General features: G+C 42.2%; 1 protein-coding gene and 2 non-coding genes across 3 annotated transcripts in view; 2 read left to right on the top strand and 1 right to left on the bottom strand.

Moving 5' to 3' along the window:
* LOC115053030 (NLR family CARD domain-containing protein 3-like) overlaps nt 1-25,631 on the top strand; it is a gene marked incomplete at its 5' end in the record, with an annotated part of 93,688 nt that overhangs the window by 290 nt on the left and 67,767 nt on the right. The window contains 2 exons of the mRNA XM_029517590.1: nt 73-1,876; nt 3,094-3,267. Of these exons, the coding sequence (XP_029373450.1) occupies nt 73-1,876; nt 3,094-3,267 (1,978 nt within the window). The remainder of the gene's footprint in view (nt 1-72; nt 1,877-3,093; nt 3,268-25,631) is intronic.
* Nucleotides 14,612-14,682, top strand: trnag-gcc (transfer RNA glycine (anticodon GCC)). The gene has a single exon. It is a non-coding gene; the product is annotated as a tRNA-Gly (tRNA).
* On the bottom strand, nt 20,230-20,300 carry trnag-gcc (transfer RNA glycine (anticodon GCC)). The gene has a single exon. It is a non-coding gene; the product is annotated as a tRNA-Gly (tRNA).

Genomic DNA, 25,631 nt, shown 5'->3' with positions numbered 1-25,631 from the left:
ATTGGTTAGTAGAAGCAAACATAAACCTAGGAGTTTTATGTTTTTAATCTCAAATGTTTTTTGTTTATTCAGAAAGTTGTGCTCCAGTTTGTCAGCATAAACTCAAATCTGCCCTGAAGAAGAAGTTCCAGTGTGTGTTTGAGGGGATCTCTAAAGCAGGAAACCCAACCCTTCTGAATCAGGTCTACACAGAGCTCTACATCACAGAGGGAGGGACTGGAGAGGTCAATGAGGAACATGAGGTCAGACAGATTGAAACAGCATCCAGGAAACAGGACAGAGCAGAAACAAGCATCAGACAAGAAGACATCTTTAAACCCCCACCTGGAAGAGACCAACCAATCAGAACAGTGATGACAAAGGGAGTGGCTGGCATTGGGAAAACCGTCTTAACACAGAAGTTCACTCTGGACTGGGCTGAAGACAAAGCCAACCAGGACATAGAGTTCACATTCCCCTTCACCTTCAGAGAGCTGAATGTGCTGAAAGAGAAGAAGTTCAGCTTGGTGGAACTTGTTCATCTCTTCTTCACTGAAACCAAAGAAGCAGGAATGTGCAGCTTTGATCAGTTCCAGGTTGTGTTCATCTTTGACGGTCTGGATGAGTGTCGACTTCCTCTGGACTTCCACAACACTGAGGTCCTGACTGATCCTACAGAGTCCACCTCAGTGGACGTGCTGCTGACAAACCTCATCAGGGGGAAACTGCTTCCCTCTGCTCGCCTCTGGATAACCACACGACCTGCAGCAGCCAATCAGATCCCTCCTCGGTGTGTTGACATGGTGACAGAGGTCAGAGGGTTCAGTGACCCCCAGAAGGAGGAGTACTTCAGGAAGAGGTTCAGACATAAGAAACAGGCCAGCAGGATCATCTCCCACATCAAGACCTCACGAAGCCTCCACATCATGTGCCACATCCCAGTCTTCTGCTGGATCACTGCTACAGTTCTGGAGGAGGTGTTGAAGACCAGAGAGGGAGGAGAGCTGCCCAAGACCCTGACTGAGATGTACATCCACTTCCTGGTGGTTCAGTCCAAACTGAAGAAGGTCAAGTACGATGGAGGAGCTGAGTCAGATCCACACTGGAGTCCAGAGACCAGGAAGATGATTGAGTCTCTGGGAAAAGTGGCTTTTGAGCAGCTGCAGAAAGGAAACCTGATCTTCTATGAATCAGACCTGACAGAGTGTGGCATCGATATCAGAGCAGCATCAGTTTACTCAGGAGTGTTGACACAGATCTTCAAAGAGGAGACAAGGCTGTACCAGGACAAGGTCTTCTGCTTCATCCATCTGAGTGTTCAGGAGTTTCTGGCTGCTCTTCATGTCCATCTGACCTTCATCAACTCTGGAGTCAATCTGATGGCAGAAGAACAATCAACAACTTGGAGGTCTAAACTAATAAGGACAGGATCTAAAACAACACGTCTCTACCAGAGTGCTGTGGATGAGGCCTTACAGAGTCCAAATGGACACCTGGACTTGTTCCTCCGGTTCCTTCTGGGTCTTTCGCTGCAGACCAACCAAACTCTCCTACGAGGCCTGGTGACACAGACAGGAAGTAGCTCAGAGACCAATCAGAAAACAGTCCAGTACATCAAGACAAAGATCAGTGAGAATGTGTCTCCAGAGAAAAGTATCAACCTGTTTCACTGTCTGAATGAACTGAATGATGGTTCTCTGGTGGAGGAGATCCAACAGTCCCTGAGATCAGGACGTCTCTCCACAGATAAACTGTCTCCTGCTCAATGGTCAGCTCTGGTCTTCATCTTACTGTCATCAGAAAAAGATCTGGACGTGTTTGACCTGAAGAAATACTCTGCTTCAGAGGAGGCTCTTCTGAGGCTGCTGCCAGTGGTCAAAGCCTCCAACAAAGTTCTGTATGTGCAAATAAATACATACAGATCAGATCTTTTTTAGTTGAGAATCAAAAAGATGTTTCTTTAATCATTTATCTTGTTTTGCTGCTTCTTCTTCAGACTGAGTGGCTGTGACGTCTCAGACAGAAGCTGTGAAGCTCTGTCTTCAGTCCTCAGCTCCCAGTCCTCTAGTCTGAGAGATCTGGACCTGAGTAACAACAACCTGCAGGATTCAGGAGTGAAGCTGCTGTCAGCTGGACTACAGGTTCCATCCTGTAGACTCGGAGGACTCAGGTTTGTGTTCAGCAGGGTTCAATTCACTTCAAATCAAACGGTACCACACGTTTGTACTTCCATGTGTTTCATTCTGTAGCACACTGAAATGCTTCCGTTTTGTTTGCTATAGGAACTGTTATTATAGAAACAATAAGCCTATGAAGTGCAGAGAAATGCAGAAAAATACTGAAAACGGCCAGTTGAAAGCGATTATATGTGTGGTGACACATTGGTGAAATACATGCTGATGCCCAATGCAGCAATGACGAGCAAAATGCAGAGCTGGTGGTGGAAACACTTGAAACATGAGGAAGCACCTGGTGAAGCATAAACTATTTTTAAAGGTGGATGATTGCATGGTGTTTGATTTGCTGGGAACACTGTAAGTTGAGTGGGCACAACTGTGACCAGAAGGGGTCAACATGCTTATCTTTTTGACAAAGAATTGTTTGAATTGTATTCATTCCACTGGATGCGGAACGTCTCCGGAATGGCCCTGTACTCCGTTCCTCAACACCCGCTGGATCCATCTGTGATGCGCATTGTTGCGGCTCTGCTGGACAGCGGCAGTCGCAAGGATTCAGGAGATCTCGCGAATTCACACATGATCTCACAATATAGTCGGTTGTAGTATCTATGCAACAAGAGAACCACAAAACCATTTCAACAGTTCTGTCCTGTGCGACCTGCTCTGTGCTTAATTTATGCACTGTGCTCTGGCATCCAGCAGAATTAGAATCTGTAGCAGAGCTGCAACCAGTCGCACACTCAAAACACTGACATACAAAAAAAATTACATTTTGCACGTTTTATGACAATTTAAAAACTTCAGATGTCACACATTAACAGTTAAGGACCTAAATTAAGTACTGTTGAGTACTTTGATTAAATGACCATATGTTAATATACAACTGCAGTGTTCTTGTCACATGATGTATTTTATTTCTATAATTCCTCCTCAGATTGAGTGGCTGTAACCTCTCAGACAGAAGCTGTGAAGCTCTGTCCTCAGTCCTCAGCTCCCAGTCCTCTAGTCTGAGAGATCTGGACCTGAGTAACAACAACCTGCAGGATTCAGGAGTGAAGCTGCTGTCTGCTGGACTGAAGAGTCCACACTGTGAGCTGGAAACTCTCAGGTCAGAGTTCATGTTTGTGTGAATACTTTGAATTCAGTTATTTACTATACGTTTTTTAATCATATTTTTTATTAAATAAGAAAAAAATTACTGAAGAGGGTTAGTGTTTGGGTTAGTTTGCAGATTTGGCAGATTGTCATCAGTATAAAAAGCTTCATACTCCATAATGGATAACTGATTTGATTCACCACCTTCAGAACACACCAAGTTGAACAAATCAAACACATACATGTTGCTCAGCCAACAGGTGAAAGCTGGGTGCAATGGAGGGGTAGAGGGATGTGTGGGTGTGTGTGGGTCAGACCAGTCCGGTTCCAGCTTCCAGTGTAACAGCGTGAGGATGAGTAAAATTTAGCTTGGAGGTGTATGTGTGTGTTAGCCCAGCTGGTTCCAGTTCCTCCGGGGTTCAGTGTGTGTGAGTGGACGTATGGTGGATCAGTGTGTTCAATGGTTGAGGGGACAGTGATGGACTGTACTTAGCTCTGTTGTGGGGCTCCTCCAGCCCAGGCAGGTATGGAGTCCCAGTATACAGGCACCTTTTTCCTCCTTGGTACTCCTGGGATCATCACCACTCCTCAGGCCATGGGTTTCCAAACCTCCAGTGAATCCAGCTGGTTCTCTTCCTCGTGTTACTGCTTTCTTATTTTCCCAACATCTCTTTGATTAGCAGGCAGAGTTGAATGAACCTGGACAGCTTTTCTTTGTTCCCCTCACTCTCACTCCTCTCTGTTGTTCTCCTTGCTGTTTGTGTTAGTAGCTTTTTCCTTCCCCTGGTTCACAGGTGCCATTTGTTACTCATTTGTTAACTCACCAGTTTTTGTTTTTTTGTTTGTTTTTTGTTTGTTTTTTTTTTCACTCACACTTCTTTTCCCCTCCCTTTCTTGTCTGGAGGTATAGGGCTGTTTTGCTGTTTTGTTTTGTTTTCTTTCTTTTTTTTCTTTCTGCCACTACCAGTGGCCAGTAGACCAGTAGAGCAGAATCAATGCATCACTATAGAGTCTGTGATACTGTGTCTTCACTTTAAGTTTCTTGTTCAGCTGTTGTGTTACGCCACTGTTGTTTATTTAAGTGTTTTAATCATAATAAAGTAAGGTTTGAAAAATATAACCTGAGGAAGAATAAAAAAAACTACCTTACCTCCCTGACAATGAAACAGGAGGAAAAGACTCACAAAACAAATTCCCTCCCTTACAGCTATTTCAGCTACTAAGACTGCTATTTGTCACATACCCAAGGAAAACAAAACGATGCATGTAGTAATCAAAACAAATAACAAAAGTTGTTTAACCCAAATCACAATGCAGCACAGCCCAGCATGATCCAGAGCTCGGAGCAGGAAGGAGGAGGAGTCACTTCAGTACAGGAGAACTTCCCTTTTAAAGAGTAGAACCAGCCAATCCCACCTCTACACCTGAACAGGAAATGGGACACACAGAGTGGACTCCACCCTGTGAACAAGGAAGGTTGGGGTTAGAATCTAGCCCTTAACATTGAGGGTTTTCCAGTGCTGACTTCCAGAGGAAGGGCCAGTCCTCGATCCCCAGAGAGCGAGAGGATGTGGAGAAAAAAAAAAAAAAAAAATTCACAAGAGACAACAAACATTGATGGTGTATTGTTCTCTGTGTACCACTTGATTTATTTATCAACCGAAGCATGATGAATGCTAAAAAAACAATTGTGACCGTAGTCTCCTTTTTTTTTGTTGTTGTTGTTGTTTTGTTTTTTTTAATGACAAAATTTACATTGACAGAGTACGAACAGGGTGAGGGCATTACATACGAAAATAAAATCATGCCTATGGAAATGTACATGAACTGTAGCCTCCATGTTGCTGCTGAGACTACACATTGACGTAGCAAGTGGTGTCCCAATTCCTAGGGAAGATTGTGGCTTCCTTTCGAGGGTTAAGGGGTAGGGAGTGGGGTGAACTTTGGGATTGGGTCAAAGTGTCAGAGTGAAATATCTTTTTAGTAATTCTATGATCAGGCAGCTTCACAGATCTGTTCCAGAGCTGGAGCATTTGTCTCTTATGTCTGATACTCAAATCACCATGAAGAGCCAACACTGAGGTCCATTTGTGTCCTTCTATAAGATAACCAATAGCTCTATGATGCTGAGTATTACAAAGAGAATACTCACAGAATCCCCAGACAGCAGAAACATCGTCTGACACACACACACACACACACACACACACACACACACACACACACACACATTACAGAACAGAGTGAAAGTATGAACTCCCAGATGAGCACAGTGTTCAGACTTGTTCAGGGCTCTACCTGCAGACTGAGCTAAAACACTGACAGCTGGGTTAAATGTCATGTGTTGGTCCAACGTCAGGACAAGACATTTCATCTTCAAATATATTAATGTTTGATTTTCTGTGTAGAACTTCTGCAGCTTGTTTGTAGACTGTTTGACTGGTTTTAGAGTGGACTTACCTGCCAGAGCTCAGATTGTTATACAGGAGTTCATATGTGTCAGAATCAGAGATAGAAATAAAGTTTGCTGACTCAGGAACTTTGTCTCCTAAAGTCACATCTTTTATTCTTTACTCAGGTTGGAGAACTGCGGTTTGTCAGAGATCAGCTGTTCTTCTCTGGTCTCAGCTCTGAAGTCCAACCCCTCCCATCTCAGAGAACTGGACCTGACTCACAACAATGACCTGAAGGATTCAGTACTGAAGGATCTGTGTGGTTTTCTGAAGAGTCCTCACTGTAGACTGGAAATTCTGAGGTCTGTTCAGTTGTTGTAGATGTGTTTCATCCAGAATTTATATTCACATTTTGCTTGAAGCTTTTCACTTTTATTAAAAATAGCTGTTTCATGTTTCCAGTTGTTCTAACAATAATAATAAAAGTTGTCATTCTTTTCCAAAACTTGAATTTACTTGTTCAATACATGAAAAAGGTTAGGTTGTTTGCTGAACCTGCTAGTGTAGCTTGTCCTCCACCTCCTGCACCCTCTACACTTTCATGCCCCTTACCTGAACCAGGGTCTGTATCCCCACCCCGCTTTCCCTGGTGCAGTTGGTGAGAGGTCAGAGTAGTTTACAGCAGTGCTGTTTGAGATAGTTGTCTTTGTGTGAGGAGTGTTGATGGCTGGCATTAGGGGGTGACTCTGGGACACCAGTTAGTACTGTCTAGCCTCCTGGAGGTGTCGTGGGCCTAACTAGATGAAACACCATTGAAAAGAGGTTCCCACCTGATGACCCCAAAGACATGAAATCACTGCTAGTGCTTAGTTAGATATTGTCTGTAGGGCACATAGAGCAAGGCGAAAGTTTGTTGTTAGGGAGTTAGTCACTGAGTCTGGTCCATTTTTTATCGCATACGTTTCTTTTGTTTACTTTAGATTCTAGATAAGAAAAATTCTTTCAGGAACCAAAAGTGTTGATTTCACATGTTAAATCTCCAACATGTTCTTTTCCAGGTTGAGATGCTGTTGGTTGTCAAAGATCAGCTGTTCTTCTCTGGCCTCAGCTCTGAAGTCCAACCCCTCCCATCTCAGAGAACTGGACCTGAGAGGAAACCTCCTGCAGGATCCAGATGTGAAGGAGCTGCGTGATCTTGTGGAGAGTCCAGACTGTAGACTGGAGACTCTGAGGTCAGTCCACTGTGGTAGATCTTTAATCCACCACTGAATCTAATGTCCTAATAAATGTCTTCAGACTTGGAGGGTGTGGAGCTGAGGACCAGAGTCAGTTGTGTTGTTGAGACTCCAGCTCTCATGGGGCTTTCAGACACGTGGCCGTGGCCCCCCTGTGCTCTGAAAGCTAATATTTCCAAAAGATTGGAGCTCCACCACAGGTTTCCCTGCACTGAGCACAGTTCATGTGCAGCACAGTGATAGTTGTGTTTCTTTGTGGTGTGGTCATACTCAATCAGTGTGTTACTGCAGTAGATGGAGTTCAGAGGAGCGGTACAGAAGCTGAGTGATGAGCTGCTGTGGACGGAGTCAACATCAAAAAGCTCTTCTACACACTTTGAAAACAAACAGTCCCACACGTGTTGAAATGTTCTTCATTTAGAAGATTTTACAGCTTCATCTTCACATCAAAGCAGAAATTTCCTTTGCTGCCACATATTTATGAAGCAGCCATCTGCTGTATTCCTACACACAAGTATGTCCTGTATTCCACTGCAGCTACAGGTCAGCTGAGGGAATCACTTTGTTTTAGAGTGAGGAGCTGCTGAACTTCAGCCTCCAGTGGCTGAAATGACAATTACACTGAAGAAACACTTCAAACATCCAGACAGAATGTGGTGGAACTTTGATTTAAAGTCTTCTGAACATATCTGACTGATTATCAATGATTTTATCTGCATCTTTTATTCCTTATTCAGATTTGACAACTCCAGGTTGTCAGAGATCAGCTGTTCTTCTCTGGTCTCAGCTCTGAAGTCCAACCCCTCCCATCTCAGAGAACTGGACCTGAATTGGAACGACCTGAAGGATCCAGGACTGAAGGATCTGTGTGGTTTTCTGAAGAGTCCTCACTGTAGACTGGAGACTCTGAGGTCAGACTCATGTTTTATTTCTGCTCTCAGATTAATATGATGTTACAGTTGTGGTGACTCTGACCTGCAGACATCAGGCTGATATTATACTGATCCTCACTGAGGATCTTCATGCTGACATCAGTTTTCTTCTTCTCTGGTTTAGTCCAGTCACTCTGGCAGAGAAATGTTGAACTACAGATTTAAAACTTGAAACATTTTCCCACACTGACATGAATAAATATATAATCAGTGTTTTCTTGTTCCAACACGACTATAAAGTCATGTGACTAAAGCAGACTGACTGAGAGATTCAGACCAAACTCAGCATGTTTGTTAAACTTGGTCACAGCTTAATGAAGTGAAAATGTTCCAGATGCTGTGAACCATATGTTGACCTTTCTCCAGAGTTCAGTCTGACATATTTGTTGTCTTTGAAAACTTGAGAACGTTTAGGAGAATCTCTAATGAACATGAGTTTGTACAGATGGAGCCACAGGTGGAGCTGGTAGAGTTTAAGAGGTGGAGTCACTATGCAGCAGAATGTTGTTATTAATATTAATGAGAGCTATTTGGCTGTTGGGAAGCTGCTTCCTGATGGTTCAGCTGTTTGACTTTCATTTTCTAAACTTCTACTTTCTGAAACTTTTACTTTCTTACTTTTTTTTTGCGCCGCTCTAAGCGGTCTGTAGCCGCAGCTCCTCGTCGTGCTTCGTGTAAACTTGTTAATTTGTTGGTTCGCTCTTTTGGTTTTTTTTTTCTGTTCAATCACAACCTTTCTGTTAAAGTTGCGAAATGGCTTTAGTTGGTTTGGTTGGTTTGGTTTTTCTCCTGCTTTCCTACTTTTTGTAACTTGGAAGATCGCCGCCGGCAATTGTGGCAGTTGATTGCGCTGTTGCCTGGAGACAGGCCTGTGGTCCCGCAGGAGCTACGGAGGAGACACCGGGGCTGCAGGTCCGGAGCGAAACGGAGGGAAAGAAGGAGAAGACACAAACCGGCGGTCCCAGCGATCATAACGGGGAACGTGAGGTCTTTGGGGAACAAGACGGACGAACTGGCAGCGCTTGTGAAGACCCAGAGGGAATACCGTGACTGTAGCATATGTTGCTTCAGTTAAACATGGCTGCACTCGCACATCCCGGACAGCAGCGTTGAGGTCCCAGGTTGCAGTTTGGTACGGGGAGACAGAGACTTGTCCAAATGTCATGAAGGAACGTCTCTATAACTCAGACATCGAACTGCTGGCTGTAGGAATGCGCCCGTATTATTTACCAAGGAAGTTCACGTACACCGTTGTTATCACTGTTTACATCCCCCAGTCAGCTGATGCAGCGGTAGCCTGTGTCAGTTATCAGCTCCACCGCTGCCAAACTACTGACTGAACACCCAGATGCATTCGTGTTATATATTTTATTCCCTATGTGTAATGCTGCTGTTACACTGCAGTTTCCCAGTCTGGGATAAATAAAGTATCTATCTATCTATCTATCCATCCATCCATCCACCCATCCACCCATCCCTTCAGCTCTGAACAGATGATGAAACATTGAACACTTTCAAGCAGGAACTTTGTCTCCTAAAGTCACATCTTTTATTCTTTACTCAGGTTGAGAAACTGCAGTTTGTCAGAGATCAGCTGTTCTTCTCTGGTCTCAGCTCTGAAGTTCAACCCCTCCCATCTCAGAGAACTGGACCTGAGTCACAACAAGCTGAAGGATTCAGGACTGAAGGATCTGTGGGGTTTTCTGGAGAGTCCTCACTGCAGACTGGAGACTCTGAGGTCAGACTGATGTTTTATTTCTGCTCTCAGATTAATATGATGTTACAGTTGTGGTGACTCTGACCTGCAGACAGGTTTATATTTATGAGGGAAAATCCTCTTCAGGTTTTAACAGTTAAATGTTTGAAAGTCACATTTGAAAACTGTTTATTGTTCAGTCCAGAACCCAGTGCTCTACCTGCAGACTGAGCTAAATCACTGACAGCTGGGTTAAATGTCATGTGTTGGTCCAACATCAGGCCAAGACATTTATACTGATCAGTGTAGGACAGCATTACTGTCCCAACATTCAACTTCTCACACTTGATTTTGGCCTAAAATGCACCAGTTATGTTTTGTCTTGGTTCTCCATTAGTCTCCACTTCCAGCACGGTTTTGGAACAATGTTCAGCATAATGTGAACATTTCTTTCTTTCTTGGCCAATAGAATAGAATCATCCACATGTAACATTGCTCTATTGGTTGAGTTTGGGATATTTCAGCCATAATTCCAATTTAGTTTGAATATCAAACAGATTGTCACAACTAATGCTTTCATTTTACAAGGAACCCTCCCACCTGGTCCATTATTAGAATAATAATGTTTACATTAACCACTGACCCCAAAGCAGTTACATGAATGTATGTTTTCTTTAACATGACATGACCAACATACTGCAGCAGTGGTAATAAGGTGGCTCCAAACATACCTCATAGGGATAAGCGAGTACACCATTATTCGCATCCGTATCATTTCAACCATCTGCATTATCTGTATCCGAATTCGTACTCGTAAGGGGCCGGACCTTAACCGGGAGTTGGCGTGGTTTTTAAGAAAATTGTATTTTTAAGCCTGAAATTGATATGGATTGGTTGCTATATTTATTGTAAACCACGATATATGTTTATTTACAGCTTATTTTGTATGACACCAAGGTAAGAAGAGCGAGCCGACCAGAAAAAAACCTGACTCGGTGAAGAAACAGTGAGAATCACAAAAAGCAATGTGGCTGAATGCAGCACTGCTTCTGTGAGGAATTTTTTACCCCATAAAGTGGAGCAGATTTGAAATGTTTGAGTTATAAAAAGCTATTTTAAAACTATGCAGTGGTGTGGATGTAACATAACTTTTTGTATCTGTAAGGTTAAAGATCAGATGTTTTTTTTTTTTTTTTTTTTTTTTGTTTTCCTCCACTACAGCTAGCGTGTTAAAATAACAATCTGACATGTTAATGTTTTAAGACAAGACAGTGTATATTAAGAGCTGGGTCTGTTGAGGGAGCAGTTGCATCGTAGTCCCGCTTTCAAGCAGGAACTTTGTCTCCTAACGTCACATCTTTTATTCTTTACTCAGGTTGAAGAGCTGCAGTTTGTCAGAAATCAGCTGTTCTTTTCTGGTCTCAGTTCTGAAGTCCAACCCCTCCCATCTCAGAAAACTGGACCTGAGTTGGAGCGACCTGAAGGATTCAGGACTGAAATATCTGTGTGGTTTTCTGGAGAGTCCTCACTGTAGACTGGAGACTCTGAGGTCAGACTCATGTTTTATTTCTGCTCTCAGATTAATATGATGTTACAGTTGTGGTGACTCTGACCTGCAGACAGGTTTATATTTATGAGGGAAAATCCTCTTCAGGTTTTAGATATTTAAACTTTTTAAAACTGATTTTCACTCATTTGAAAATGACTTTTTAATTTCACACAGTTTATATTCACAATGTTGACAGTTTGAGTCAGTTCAGGTTCTTTACAGTGTTGTTTCATTTTCTCATGAAATCTTGTCACTGTTTGTATTTGACTGTTGTGAAGCTGCTTCCTGTTGGTTCAACTGTGTGACTTTCATATTCTGAACAGATGAAGAGACACTGAACACTTTCAAGCAGGAAATGTGTCTTTTATTCTTTACTCAGGTTGGAGGGCTGCAGTTTGTCAGAGATCAGCTGTTCTTCTCTGGTCTCAGCTCTGAAGTCCAACCCCTCCCATCTCAGAGAACTGGACCTGAGTCACAACAACCTGGATTCAGGACTGAAAGATCTGTCTGATCTTGTGAAGAGTCCAGACTTCAGACTGGAGACTCTGAGGTCAGTAGAGTTGGAGTCAGTTCATGTTCCTTTCAATAATATTGTTTAAATACAGTATCAGAGCAAAGACTCTTTTTTTCTGTGAACCTTCAAACTCCTCAGTGAAGCTGTGAGAGGAGAACAGAAACAGATTTCAGAATTAGACAGAAAGACAGAGAGAAAACAGTCAGCCAATCAGATCAGTCAGAGGACTGTTGTGATCATGTGACCATCAAATGAAGCAGATTCCAGCTGAAGAACTCAGAGATGTTCAGATTCTGGTCCTCGTCTATCAAACTGTCAGATCTGAGCTGAGACTGTTTGTTCTCTGATCAGGTTCATCTGTCACAGCTCTGAGATCAGTCTGACTGAAAGCTGCACATCACTGATCTTCTTTCATCACACTGTCACCATGTGGTCTTTCTGCAGACCAGAATCCTGTCTGTCTGTCTGTCTGTCTGTCTGTCTGTCTGTCTGTCAGTCAGAGTCTCTCAGTTTAAATGGACCTTCAGTAAATCATCAGTAAAGTGATGAACCTTCATGACTCAGCTCTTTATCTCCACTGTGGACTCAGAGAAATGTGCTGAGTCAGCAGACTTGAGGTCTGTGTGTTCACTCCAACACGTTAACATGAGCTGAGAGGAAGCAGCTGCTGCACATCTGGACTGAACAGGACTGAAGTCCCTGCAGGTCTTTATGCTGGATCTGCATCACTGACTGACAGCTGATGGACAGAGTCAGGAAACACTGATGGATCTGCTCTCTTCTTCTTCTCTCTACAGGTGGCAGTGGTGGCTGTGAAGAGGAAGGTGTGTGTTGATGGAGGATCAGCTGCTTCCTGATGATCCAGATGTTGCAGCAGCAGCTTGTCCAGACTCTGGACCATGTTCCTGGGAGGTGGAGAGGAGAGCTTCATCCAGCAGAGACTGACAGAGGAATCAGAACTGGTCTGAGAACAGAGTCCAGTCCACCATGATCCCAGAGACTCCTCAAGTCCTCCTCTCCTCTCAGCCAGCTCCTCCAAACTCCACCTGGGGTTTAGGTTCAGCTTCTTCTGGACCCTTCGGGCTGCTTTGGGAACATTTCTAGAAGCATTACTCTATAAAAGATGTAAAATTTGTTGTGAAACATGTGACTGTCAGTTGGCACGGATTAAGCTTTTAACTTGGCCCTTTCTTCCCTTCATAAAATGTGAATGGTCTTTTTTTGTTTTTTTGTTTTGGATTTTCTCAAATAATTCTTATTTTTAACATGTTGCAAAAAATGTCTTATTTAAATAAATAACAGGATGCTGACACTGCAGCAGTTTATCTTTTGAAAGGACAATTTTTACTTCATGTACTAAATAACCTTTGTGCGACAAACAAAGTCCTGCTTTAATCTGAGTGTCTCTGTCTTGATTGTGGGGGATATTGTCTTATTTATTTATTTTTATATTTTAATGTGTGAAGCACTTTGTGCAACATTGTTCATTGTTTGAAAAGTGCTGCATAAATAAAGTTTAAAAGATTGATATAATACAGTCCAATAACGTTCTAGCGGAGTCGTGCAGCAGACTCTCAGCTCAGTGTGTGAATGTGCTGCTGCTGAACTGGGACTCATGAGTTCCACTCTGAACCAATGAGTCATGAATCATGAGTCTGACTGTGAACCAGTCTACAGTATGTGCTGTGGGTGAGTGACAGCTCATAGCGGGGAGGGAAAGGGAGTGAAACAGCAAACCAGAGCTGCTGCTTTTCCTCCTTCTTTCTATATGAACATGAGCACCATGATGCACACTGCTGTGTTCTCATATCAAGCTCATGTTCACCTTCTTTCTTTCACAGGGAGAACATGAAAGAAGCTGAAGCTGAACTCAGCCTTCCAACTTTAGTGCTCCGTGTCACAGACTGATCCAATTTCTGACGTTATAGTCCACACCAGGCTGCAGCCTCTCTGTGTGACACTTTGTTCATCATTATTTTCACACTTTAGTTCCTGCTTCTTTTCATTTAGGCTCCATGTAGGCTGTTCATGATGACTTTGTTTGTGTGTGGCTGTTTTCTTCTGAATGTGGGATCTCTGTCTGAATGAAAGTTTCACAATCACTGCCTCAGACTGCATTCAGAAGGAATTGTTGAAGTCATAGAAGCTGAAGAGTTGATGATCAGAGGCTGACAGCTAAAGGAAGCTAGAATGCACACTGCTCTCTGACAGAGTCGGCCTCCCTCCACATTTAGGAGGCTTTTTCACTTCTTACAACAGCTGACAAAGGGCTCATCTGGGATTTGAACCCCGGACCTGTCACACCCTGAGCCAGAATCATCCTGATTGTTCCTGGAATGGTTTGGTTAGTCAGAGTGTGTCTGTGTGTGTTCTTGTCTCTCTGAGTGGTTGGAAATGAAAATGGAGATCGGTAGAAGCAGATGACTCTGAGGATGAATGAATGTTTCACTGGCAACATCAACAACTGTTTACTCACCTCTAAACGCGGCTGTGTGACGTCACTGGAGATCAAAGGCATTTCCTGTCCTTCATCGCTCTCCCACGCGACACCAACTCGATACGGCGCATGCGCACGAAGAAGCTCACACTTGTCTCACGAGCAAATGAAGTGAAACACAAATCAGCTGTTATTAGACAAATAAGTGGCGTTAAATTGAACTAAAACCAAATCTGTTGGTTTGTTCCTCCTTCTACTTATTAAAATGCTTCTTTTCCTGTTTTCACTCATTTTTGGGATCGCGCACCTCGTCCACTGTGTGTGTGTGTGTTCTCTCTGTTGGTCTGAGCTCTCAGTAAACACAGAAATTACAATAATCATCTGTAAAACTTGTAAAAAAAAAAAAAAAAATGTTGCCGTCTCACTCAGCGGAGGAGCTTGTTTTTGAACCTGTGTGAGAAAAACAGAAAAAAGAAGACTCTCCCTGATCGGGTTAGTTGCCACGTTATAAAATGCAGGAAGTTCTTCTGAACATGCAGCAAGTGTTGAAGGCTGCTGATGACTGGAGATCCGTGACGTCATGGTAAAAATCGTTAAATAAGCATTGGTGGTTCAGTGGTAGAATTCTCGCCTGCCACGCGGGAGGCCCGGGTTCGATTCCCAGCCAATGCAGAGTAACTCTTTACCAACATCCAGATGTTAGAAACACAGTGCTGCTTGGAAAATACCCTGATAGACTCCAACACACTGTGACTTTGTGAAACAACCAGTGGAGCCCCCTGGTGGTCAGTAGAAGTGCAGCCCCTCTGAGCTGGTGGCAGACCAAGGCTTCAGTCTGCACACATCTTCCACATGTGATGGCACACACACTGTGTATTGTGGCAACATCCGTCCCCTCAGAGAGAATCTGCTCTTTAACCCTCCTGTCGTTTTCACCCCCCGCCCCTTACTTTAGTGTTCCTGCTCTGTTTGATACGGTGGCCGGTAAGTGCAAAACTAAATTACAAAGTGCCAAACACTTTTACAAAGCGTCAAACTAATTTACATGTTGGGAAATATTTTTACATTTTATTCAACAAAATTACATAAGAAAAAGACTTTTACCCCGGACAAAACAAATTCACATGTTAGAAAACAAATTTCCAAAAGAAATCTTCCGGAAGGGGAATGTACCAAATGCCGGAAGTGATCCAGAAGAAGATTGACTGTGAGCTCAAAATGTTTGTATCGGTTTGTGTGCCGGGAAAACTTAGCAGGCATAGATTAAATGATGTTTTGGCCGTTTTGTGGAAACAACTTGAGCCAATTTACGCGGTTGTGTTTTCCGTGCGGACGATCTGTAGAATGTTTAACGTTGATGAACGGACCAGACGGAAGGAGCACGCGCACAGGAGACATCTAATAAACAGCCGGAAAATGCTAAACAAGCTAAGTGTAGCATCGTGCTAACTAGCTGAAGCCGCTGTCAGACATGCAGTGAATTAAAGTGCACCGTTTCATTTTGCAGCTAATCGTTGTCTTCACGGAATAGAAACGCGTTTAGTTAGAATGCGTTCTAGTATTTATTTATTTATTTTATGTTAGGCTTACAGTTATGCTAAATGCACAATTGTTGCTGATTGTTTTAGCTGCTGCTAACTTTCTGTTTTGATACGGAACTCCGTTCATTCCAGCAGAACAACCATTAACATCATATAAACAATTCATGGAGGACAGAAAGTCAAAGTCAAAAGAACTGTGGGCCGAAAGGAAACAGGTCCAGGTACGTGTGTGGATATATCTGTAAAATATGGAAGTAAATATGTGTGTGTGTGAAATGAATGATATCTTTTTGTTATTTTAGCAGATAAACATGGATTGATGGCGCCACATGGAGCTGATTTAAAAGCTCAGAGAGGGAAAACACTCCCATTATATACAGATCCGGAGGTAGCAGCACCTGATCTACTGAAGCATGATGTGAAGTTTACACGGTGCAAACATCAGCCTGCGGACTCTTAAAGGGATGATTCCTCTCCAAACGCCATCAGGTTGGAACTTCGTGGACCTGGACAACTGTTTGGCTATCGGACGATGTGGCAGGTACTCAGACAAAAGTCCAATCTTCGAGTGAAGAGAGATGATGTGATGAATGAGAGAGCACGCAGAAGGTTTCTAAGAAGAAGCTGCTCCTCAATGGGAGCGAACTGTATGTGGCATGCAGATGGTTCTGATAAACTGGCTCTCTCAGGACGCATGGATGGATTTTTTCACCTAAAGTGCTGTGGCTCCAATGTGGACCGACAAATAACAAGAAGCCAACAGTGATCGCTGAGAATCTCCTCTCATGAGACTGAGGACTGATTGTGGCACGGAGAATGGCATTATGGCTGCCATTCAGTCTCCCCTACGCCTCCATCATGATGACTGCTGCTCTGGGCCGTCCAGCCACATGTATGGCTCATCCACGAATAAGCAGCGTGTTGAATCCTGGTGGGCCATATTTAGAAGGGGAAGGTAAGTGGCCTTCATGAAGTCATTTTATTATGACTGACCTTTCATTTGATTTTTATCTTTATGTCCTATCGCAGATGAACTCCTCTAAACATATATATAATATTTATTTTAATGGAGTTCCACTTCTAATAATAATCTATATTTACTTCTGATTCTATCCATTTCTACAGGTCTCAGTTCTGGATGGAGTTGTTTGCTGGATACTTCAACGGGAGCCATGAGCATCAGTGCCTTCTGAGATGTTGCTATGGTGATGTTGGATGAGTGTGTGAGACTGTGGAACAGTCACAGGATTCACACTTCCAGAACAGCGTCATGTCCAATGAACTGTACTGCTGACCACACAGGTAATATTGGTGATGATTGATATTTACATGTTTGTTTTATTATTGTATTCATTAAATGTAAATAAATAATATAAATGCTATTTATTGTATCTAACACAGATTTGGCTCCACAGACTGGATTTGAGATTGAACCAGCTGATTTGGATGCTGTTCCAGAGGCGAGCCTGTCAATAGCTCCATGTGGGGACTCAAACATGCAGGAGGACTTTGACTTTGTTATGGAGCACAAACAACTACAGAAGCCAGAGAACTGGGAGTCTGCAACAGAACTGTACATGAAGCTGAAAGAAACTGCTCAGCTGTGAGTCAGTGACAAAGGGAATTTTCCCTTCCTGCATTATCAAGTGCTTACTCATATGGGTTTGTCCTATTTCTATTTTTATTTTTTAAATTAATTAATTTTTTTAATATACATGTCAAGAGCCATGAGATGACTGTGCTGTGATTTGGTATTAGACAAGTAACACAGAATTGAATCAAATATTGCCATGACTGAAAAACTCATAGCCAATCTATCACAGATGCAGTCAGAAGGAAATATTTGCAATTTTTTTTATTGTTTGTCAACATAACATTTGCATTCCCATTGTTTCATTTCTTCAGATGAACAGGTACCAGAATCATTTGGAAACATCACAAGGAAAAGTGAATGATAAACTAAGAAATCTGATTTGGAGTGGTGGACAAAGACCACTCAAAGACACAGTCGGCCCAGTAGCCCAAAGTTTGACTTTCTTTAAGTCTCCTGTTACTTCCTGATGGACTGAGGTCAGGTTTGAAGAGTCTCAAGTTCCAGACCAGTGAGTGGCTTTTCAGAGTGGCACAGGACAGGGGCCAGCAAAGTAGGCTGTTGCTGCAGTGCAGTCAGAAACTGAAGAGCTGAAAGACCATCTTTGAATCTAAAAAGTCACCACAAACATTGTTTCACATTTAAATGACCTAAAGAAACTTCAATGTTTTCTAAAATGACTATCCACCCAAACATATAGAAATGAGTAAAAATGGTTGTGTTTAACATTACTGATCTAAAGAAGAACTCTGTGTCTTGCTTTGCACTTGGCAGGGTAAATGTTTTTGAAAAATAGTTTAAGCAACAAAGTGTATGTCATGTGACATATAAAGTTAATGATCATTAACCATTAGTGTTGTTTACATCTAACCCTGTTCATACCATTTGCATTGTACACCAAGAACTGATGTCCTTCTGGTCCATCAGAAATGGGCCGGTCTTTCAGATGTTTCATCAGTAGAGTTAAAAACTCTCGTCTCGGCCCACCTGTGTCGATTCCTTCTTCCAAAACAGCATCATCTGTGAATTTTACCAGCATGTCACAGGTTTCAGAATATGTTGAACATCTTACAAATGCAAATATCTTTCCCATGTAATCAATAAAGTAAAATTAAAATTAAGTGAGTCGCTGTTGTTTTTTTACTTACCCAGAGCAAGTACACCTGACTGGATTTGTTTCAGGTGGATCCAGATCCTCAGTGTCAGATATTACTGTCTGAAAAACAAATGAAAATGTCTGAAACAACACACTGAAAGCAAAGAACATCAGGCTGCCATAATCTGCCTTAATACCTGTCCAGGCTGAGCTGTGGATGAATCTCTGAAACATGATAAAATTGATAAACTGATGAACTTTATGATACAGAGTATAACAGAGCTTTGAGTAACATTTAGAGGTAGAGAGGAACCATAAGATTTATAAATAAGAGATTATTTTGTTATAAATTATATCACACGTATGGTATTTTCTACCACATGTTCATCACAATCACATCAACAACTTAAAGACAAATGACTTCTTTTGTAAAAACTAATACCTACCCTTTATCTTCAGGTTTGCGTTTGGGAGAATTGTGTTTTTTTGGTTCAAAAACCTGAGAAGAAAAGCATACAATTGTCAGCAACTTTAAACAGCTTCCATTATTGTTCCCTCACCACATACAGTATATATCAATGGTGAAAGGTTATCAGGGTGTCTGATTGGAATAGTAAATGCCAAATAATCAAGACTTGGTTCTTAGACTTTATGAAACCATTATGAAACATTGAAACCAAATGCATATTCTATCAATAAAGAAATAAAAAAACTGAATCAAAGTACAAACTGTAAAAATGAACGTACCACAGTGTCAGCTGCATTGAATTCAGCTGTGCTCCTCGATGTGATGACAATTTCAGAATCAGAGTCTGATGTATCAACCTCTGTAGTAAAAACAAACAGTCTGGATACAAAAGAAGGTCTGCTCCTTCATCCATCTTCTTGTTAAATGTTCTAATTTCTTGGACAGCTTGCTTCAGTAGATCAGGTGCTGCTACCTCCGGATCTGTATATAATGGGAGTGTTTTCCCTCTCTGAGCTTTTAAATCAGCTCCATGTGGCGCCATCAATCCATGTTTATCTGCTAAAATAACAAAAAGATATCATTCATTTCACACTCACACATATTTACTTTCATATTTTACAGATATATCCACACACGTACCTGGACCTGTTTCCTTTCGGCCCACAGTTCTTTTGACTTTGACTTTCTGTCCTCCATGAAACGGTGCACTTTAATTCACTGCATGTCTGACAGCGGCTTCAGCTAGTTAGCGCGATGCTACACTTAGCTTGTTTAGCATTTTCCGGCTGTTTATTAGATGTCTCCTGTGCGCGTGCTCCTTCCGTCTGGTCCGTTCATCAACGTTAAACATTCTACAGATCGTCCGCACGGAAAACACAACCGCGTAAATTGGCTCAAGTTGTTTCCACAAAACGGCCAAAACATCATTTAATCTATGCCTGCTAAGTTTTCCCGGCACACAAACCGATACAAACATTTTGAGCTCACAGTCAATCTTCTTCTGGATCACTTCCGGCATTTGGTACATTCCCCTTCCGGAAGATTTCTTTTGGAAATTTGTTTTCTAACATGTGAATTTGTTTTGTCCGGGGTAAAAGTCTTTTTCTTATGTAATTTTGTTGAATAAAATGTAAAAATATTTCCCAACATGTAAATTAGTTTGACGCTTTGTAAAAGTGTTTGGCACTTTGTAATTTAGTTTTGCACTTACCGGCCACCGTATCAAACAGAGCAGGAACACTAAAGTAAGGGGCGGGGGGTGAAAACGACAGGAGGGTTAAAGAGCAGATTCTCTCTGAGGGGACGGATGTTGCCACAATACACAGTGTGTGTGCCATCACATGTGGAAGATGTGTGCAGACTGAAGCCTTGGTCTGCCACCAGCTCAGAGGGGCTGCACTTCTACTGACCACCAGGGGGCTCCACTGGTTGTTTCACAAAGTCACACTGTGTTGGAGTCTATCTGGGTATTTTCCAAGCAGCACTGTGTTTCTAATATCTGGATGTTGGTAAAGAGTTACTCTGCATTGGCCGGGAATCGAACCCGGGCCTCCCGCGTGGCAGGCAAGAATTCTACCACTGAACCAGCAATGCATATTTAACACCTTTTACCATGACGTCATGAATCTCCAGGCATCAGCAGCCTTTCACAGATGATTATTCTAATTTCTGTATTAATATGCAACAATGTATTTACATTAAAGTTGATATCTTTCTATAATAATCCATCATGGACTGCTGGACACTTTCATATCAGTAAATCCAGCGTGTTTTAAAGAAGTTCAGAGTGTTTCAGAGTTTCTGACATGATACAGACAGACAGATCCAACAAAGCATTTAAATGAACTGAGAGCTCAGACCAGCAGAGAGCACACACACACACACACACACACAGAGGTGCGCAGCTTCGCTCAGCCTGTGATTGCAAAAATGAGCGAAAGGAAAAGACGCATTTTAATAAGTATTAGGAGGAACAAACCAACAGATTTGGTTTTAGTTCAATTTAACGCCACTTATTTGTCTAATAACAGCTGATTTGTATTTCACTTAATTCGTTCGCGAGACAAATGTCAGCTTCTTCGTGCGCATGCGCCGTTCCGGCTGAATCTAACGCGAGTGTGACGTTTGAGTTGGTGTCGCGTGGGAGAGCGATGAAGGACAGGAAATGCCTTTGATCTCCAGTGACGTCACACAGCCTCGTTATGGGGTGAGTACACGGTTGTTGATGTTGTCAGTGAAACATTCATTCATCCTCAGAGTCATCTGCTTCTACCGATCTCCATTTTCATTTCCAACCACTCAGAGAGACAAGAACACACACAGACACACTCTGACTAACCAAACCATTCCAGGAACAATCAGGATGATTCTGGCTCAGGGTGTGACAGGTCCGGGGTTCAAATCCCAGATGAGCCCTTTGTCAGCTGTTGTAAGAAGTGAAAAAGCCTCCTAAATGTGGAGGGAGGCCGACTCTGTCAGAGAGCAGTGTGCATTCTAGCTTCCTTCAGCTGTCAGCCTCTGATCATCAACTCTTCAGCTTCTATGACTTCAACAATTCCTTCTGAATGCAGTCTGAGGCAGTGATTGTGAAACTTTCATTCAGACAGAGATCCCACATTCAGAAGAAAACAGCCACACACAAACAAAGTCATCATGAACAGCCTACATGGAGCCTAAATGAAAAGAAGCAGGAAGTAAAGTGTGAAAATAATGATGAACAAAGTGTCACACAGAGAGGCTGCAGCCTGGTGTGGACTATAACGTCAGAAAATGGATCAGTCTGTGACACGGAGCACTAAAGTTGGAAGGCTGAGTTCAGCTTCAGCTTCTTTCATGTTCTCCCTGTGAAAGAAAGAAGGTGAACATGAGCTTGATATGAGAACTATATCAATCATTTGAATTTTATTTATACAAAACTTTTCAAACTAATAGCAATGTTGCACAAAGTGCAATACAAAAATAAACAATATCTCCCAAACAGGCCGCATCACCACACACACACAGATTAAAACAGGACATTGTTTGTCTTACAAAGGTCTTTTAGTACATGAAATAAAAATTGCAGTGTCCTCTGAGTTCTGCTCTTTCAGCATCCTGTTATTTATTTACATACATTTTTTGGAACATGTTAAAAATAAGAATTATTTGAGATAATGATTTAAAAAAACATATTTCCGTTTTATGAAGCGAAGAAAGGGCCAATTTAAAAGTGTAATCAGTGCTGACTGACAGTCATGTGTTTCACAAGGAAATGTTTTATACCAAAAAAAAAAAAAAAGCTAGAAATGTCCCCAAAGCAGCCCAAAGGGTCCAGAAGAAGCTGAACCTAAACCCCAGGTGGAGTTTGGAGGAGTTGGCTGAGAGGAGAGGAGGACTTGAGGAGTCTCTGGGATCATGGTGGACTGGACTCTGTTCTCAGACCAGTTCTGATTCCTCTGTCAGTCTCTGCTGGATGAAGCTCTCCTCTCCACCTCCCAGGAACATGGTCCAGAGTCTGGACAAGCTGCTGCTGCAACATCTGGATCATCAGGAAGCAGCTGATCCTCCGTCAACACACACCTTCCTCTTCACTGCCTCCACCTGTGTAGAGAAGAAGAAGAGAGCAGATCCATCAGTGTTTCCTGACTCTGTCCATCAGCTGTCAGTCAGTGATGCAGATCCAGCATAAAGACCTGCAGGGACTTCAGTCCTGTTCAGTCCAGATGTGCAGCAGCTGCTTCCTCTCAGCTCATGTTAACGTGTTGGAGTGAACACACTGAGCTGGAAACTCACAAACAGTCTCAGCTCAGATCTGACAGTTTGATGGACGAGGACCAGAATCTGAACATCTCTGAGTTCTTCAGGTGGAATCTGCTTCATTTGATGGTCACATGATCACAACAGTCCTCTGACTGATCTGATTGGCTGACTGTTTTCTCTCTGTCTTTCTGTCTAATTCTGAAATGTGTTTCTGTTCTCCTCTCACAGCTTCACTGAGGGTTAGAGTTAAACAATATTACTGAAAGGAACATGAACTGAGTCTAACTGTAGCGGAAATAAAACATGAGTCTGACCTCAGAGTCTCCAGTCTACAGTGAGGACTCTTCACAAAACCACACAGATCCTTCAGGTCTGAATCCTCCAGGTTGTTGTGACTCAGGTCCAGTTCTCTGAGATGGGAGGGGTTGGACTTCAGAGCTGAGACCAGAGAAGAACAGCTGATCTCTGACAAACTGCAGTTCTTCAACCTGAGTAAAGAATAAAAGATGTGACTTTAGGAGACAAATTTCCTACTTGAAAGTGTTCAATGTTTCATCAAGTCAACACATGATTCACAGCATCTGGAACATTTTCACTTAATTCAGCGGTGACCACGTTTAACATGCTGAGTTTGGTCTGAATCTTTCAGTCTGCTTGAGTCACATGACTTTATAGTCGGGTTGGATCACAAAAACACTGAATATTAGTGCTGTACTCAAAGGAAAAAAAACAAACAAAACAATTGATATAAGAATCACAATTCTCATTTACTATGATTCAGAATTGATTCAAAATGTCCCAAAATCGATTTAAAAAATAAAACAATGCTGACAAAGACGCTGTCTGACGTCACCACTGAGCTGGTTCTGGAACATACACATGCACCAAAACAAGAAGGAAACTACAATAATGGAGGAAAGAGAGATTCAACAGGCCCCGTCCTCGTTGCAGGCAAAGATTCTGACTCATTTTGGTTTTTACTGAGCTTGACATGACTTATTTTATAGCTTGCTGCTCAGAGTAGCAGTTGTGGTCGACACACATTTGAAAAGGCACTTTCCTTAAAATTTAAAAGGCAGCATGTTTAACTGCTCTTTTCTTTTTTTTTTTAAAGAGACACTTATTTTTGCTCTTCAAGCAATATGTGATATTGTATTAAACAACAGTTGCAACAATTCCATCTGAGCATGGATAAATGTTGAAAACTTAATAAATGTGAAAAAGACACTTTAATGTCTCCATTCGTCATTTTGTCTTTCAAAGCAGTCTGGAGTAGATCATGAGGATCCTTTGCACACCTATAGATTGAAGCAGAAATGACTATGAATCGAATTGTTTTGAATCGAAAATCATTTTGAATAAAGAATCAATTTTGAATCGAATCATAGCCCCAAAAATCTGAATCGAATTGAATTGGTCGAGAGTGAATGATTCCGACCCCACTGAATATATATTTGTCCATGTCAGTGAGGAAAAATATTTCCTGTCATTGAAACACTGAAGGATTTTTATTTTTTTTTAAGTTTTACATTTTTTGTTCAACATTTCTCTGCCACACTGACTGGACTAAACCAGAGAAGAAGAAAACAGACGTCAGCATGAAGATCCTCAGTGAGGATCAGTATAATATCAGCCTGATGTCTGCAGGTCAGAGTCACCACAACTGTAACATCATATTAATCTGAGAGCAGAAATAAAACATCAGTCTGACCTCAGAGTCTCCAGTCTACAGTAAGGACTCTTCAGAAAACCACACAGATCCTTCAGTCCTGGATCCTGCAGGTCATTGTTGTGACTCAGGTCCAGTTCTCTGAGATGGGAGGGGTTGGACTTCAGAGCTGAGACCAGAGAAGAACAGCTGATCTCTGACAATCTGCAGCCCATCAACCTGAGTAAAGAATAAAAGATGTGACTTTAGGAGACAAAGTTCCTGCTTGAAAGTGTTAAATGTTTCATCATTTGTTCAGAGCTGAAGGTTTAGAAAGTAGAAGTTTAGAAAATGAAAGTCAAACAGCTGAACCAACAGGAAGCAGCTTCACAACAGTCAAATACAAACAGTGACAAGATTTAATGTGAAAATGAAACAACACCTGAAAGAACTTGAACTGACTGATGGAGCAAACATGTTTCCTGCAGCAGAGAGAGGAGGGCAACGGGGCAACTGCTCCCCCAGCAGACCAGCCCTTAGAGCCAATCCTTATCTTAGTGTGGAACCAAACCACTGCAGCTGATTGGACTAAAGCTTTGCTACACAATCACAGCAAAATGGATGTTTTCCTGAGGTGCTGATGTTTACATTAGGTATGTTTGGAGCCACCTTATTTCCACTGCTGCAGTGTGTTGCTCATGTACATTCATGTAACTGCTTTGGGGTCAGTGGTTCATGTAAACATTATTATTCTAATAATGGACCAGGTGGGAAGGTTCCTTGGAAAATGAAAGCATTAGTTCTGACAATCTGTTTGATATTCAAACTAAATTGGCATTATGACTGAAATATCCCAAACTCAACCAACAGAGCCATGTTACATGTGGATGAAATTAATATTCTATATTTGTGATTTCTCTGATATTTTCATTAATAAATGATGTTATATTATGTATGTTATGTAATGATATTATAAACAAACTGTTCCTAAAGCAGAGAGATAAACGGTCTCTGGATGTTTGGAGGAAGCCAAAATGAAGAACCTACTGTCTTAATAAGAACACTTACAGTGTGGAACCTTACATTAAGAATAAGTGAACTAAAAGACAAAGATCATTATGGACAGTTGTGTTCAGGAACACTTCCATTAGACCCAGAAACAGGGAGCTTTAATGCCACACCTGAGGAAGACTGGATTTGTTCACTATGCAAACTGGATGAAGTAGAAAGTCAGATCCATGTTTTGTTTTTGTCATAGTCCACTCCTGGTTCTCCCCTCCACCACCCACTCTACCTGCCTGCTTACCTCTCTTAATCAGGATAAACAGACTCATCTGTTCCTCCCAGACTCCCCTTAACCAGCTCCTCCACTCTGCCTCTCTGCATTACGCTCAGCTTTCCCGACGGACCTCCTGGGGCCTAACCTGCCTTCGGCCCCAGACCACTACTCTTCATCTCTGCCCGGTAACCTGACCTGCTGCCTGTCTCTAGACTCTGCCTCTGCCTGCCGTCTGTTTGGGCTGCTGCACGTAGTCAAT

The sequence above is a fragment of the Echeneis naucrates genome, chromosome 2 (genome assembly GCF_900963305.1).
Source record: "Echeneis naucrates chromosome 2, fEcheNa1.1, whole genome shotgun sequence".
Lineage (NCBI taxonomy): Eukaryota > Metazoa > Chordata > Actinopteri > Carangiformes > Echeneidae > Echeneis > Echeneis naucrates.
This window is presented reverse-complemented; position numbering and strand designations above follow the sequence as displayed.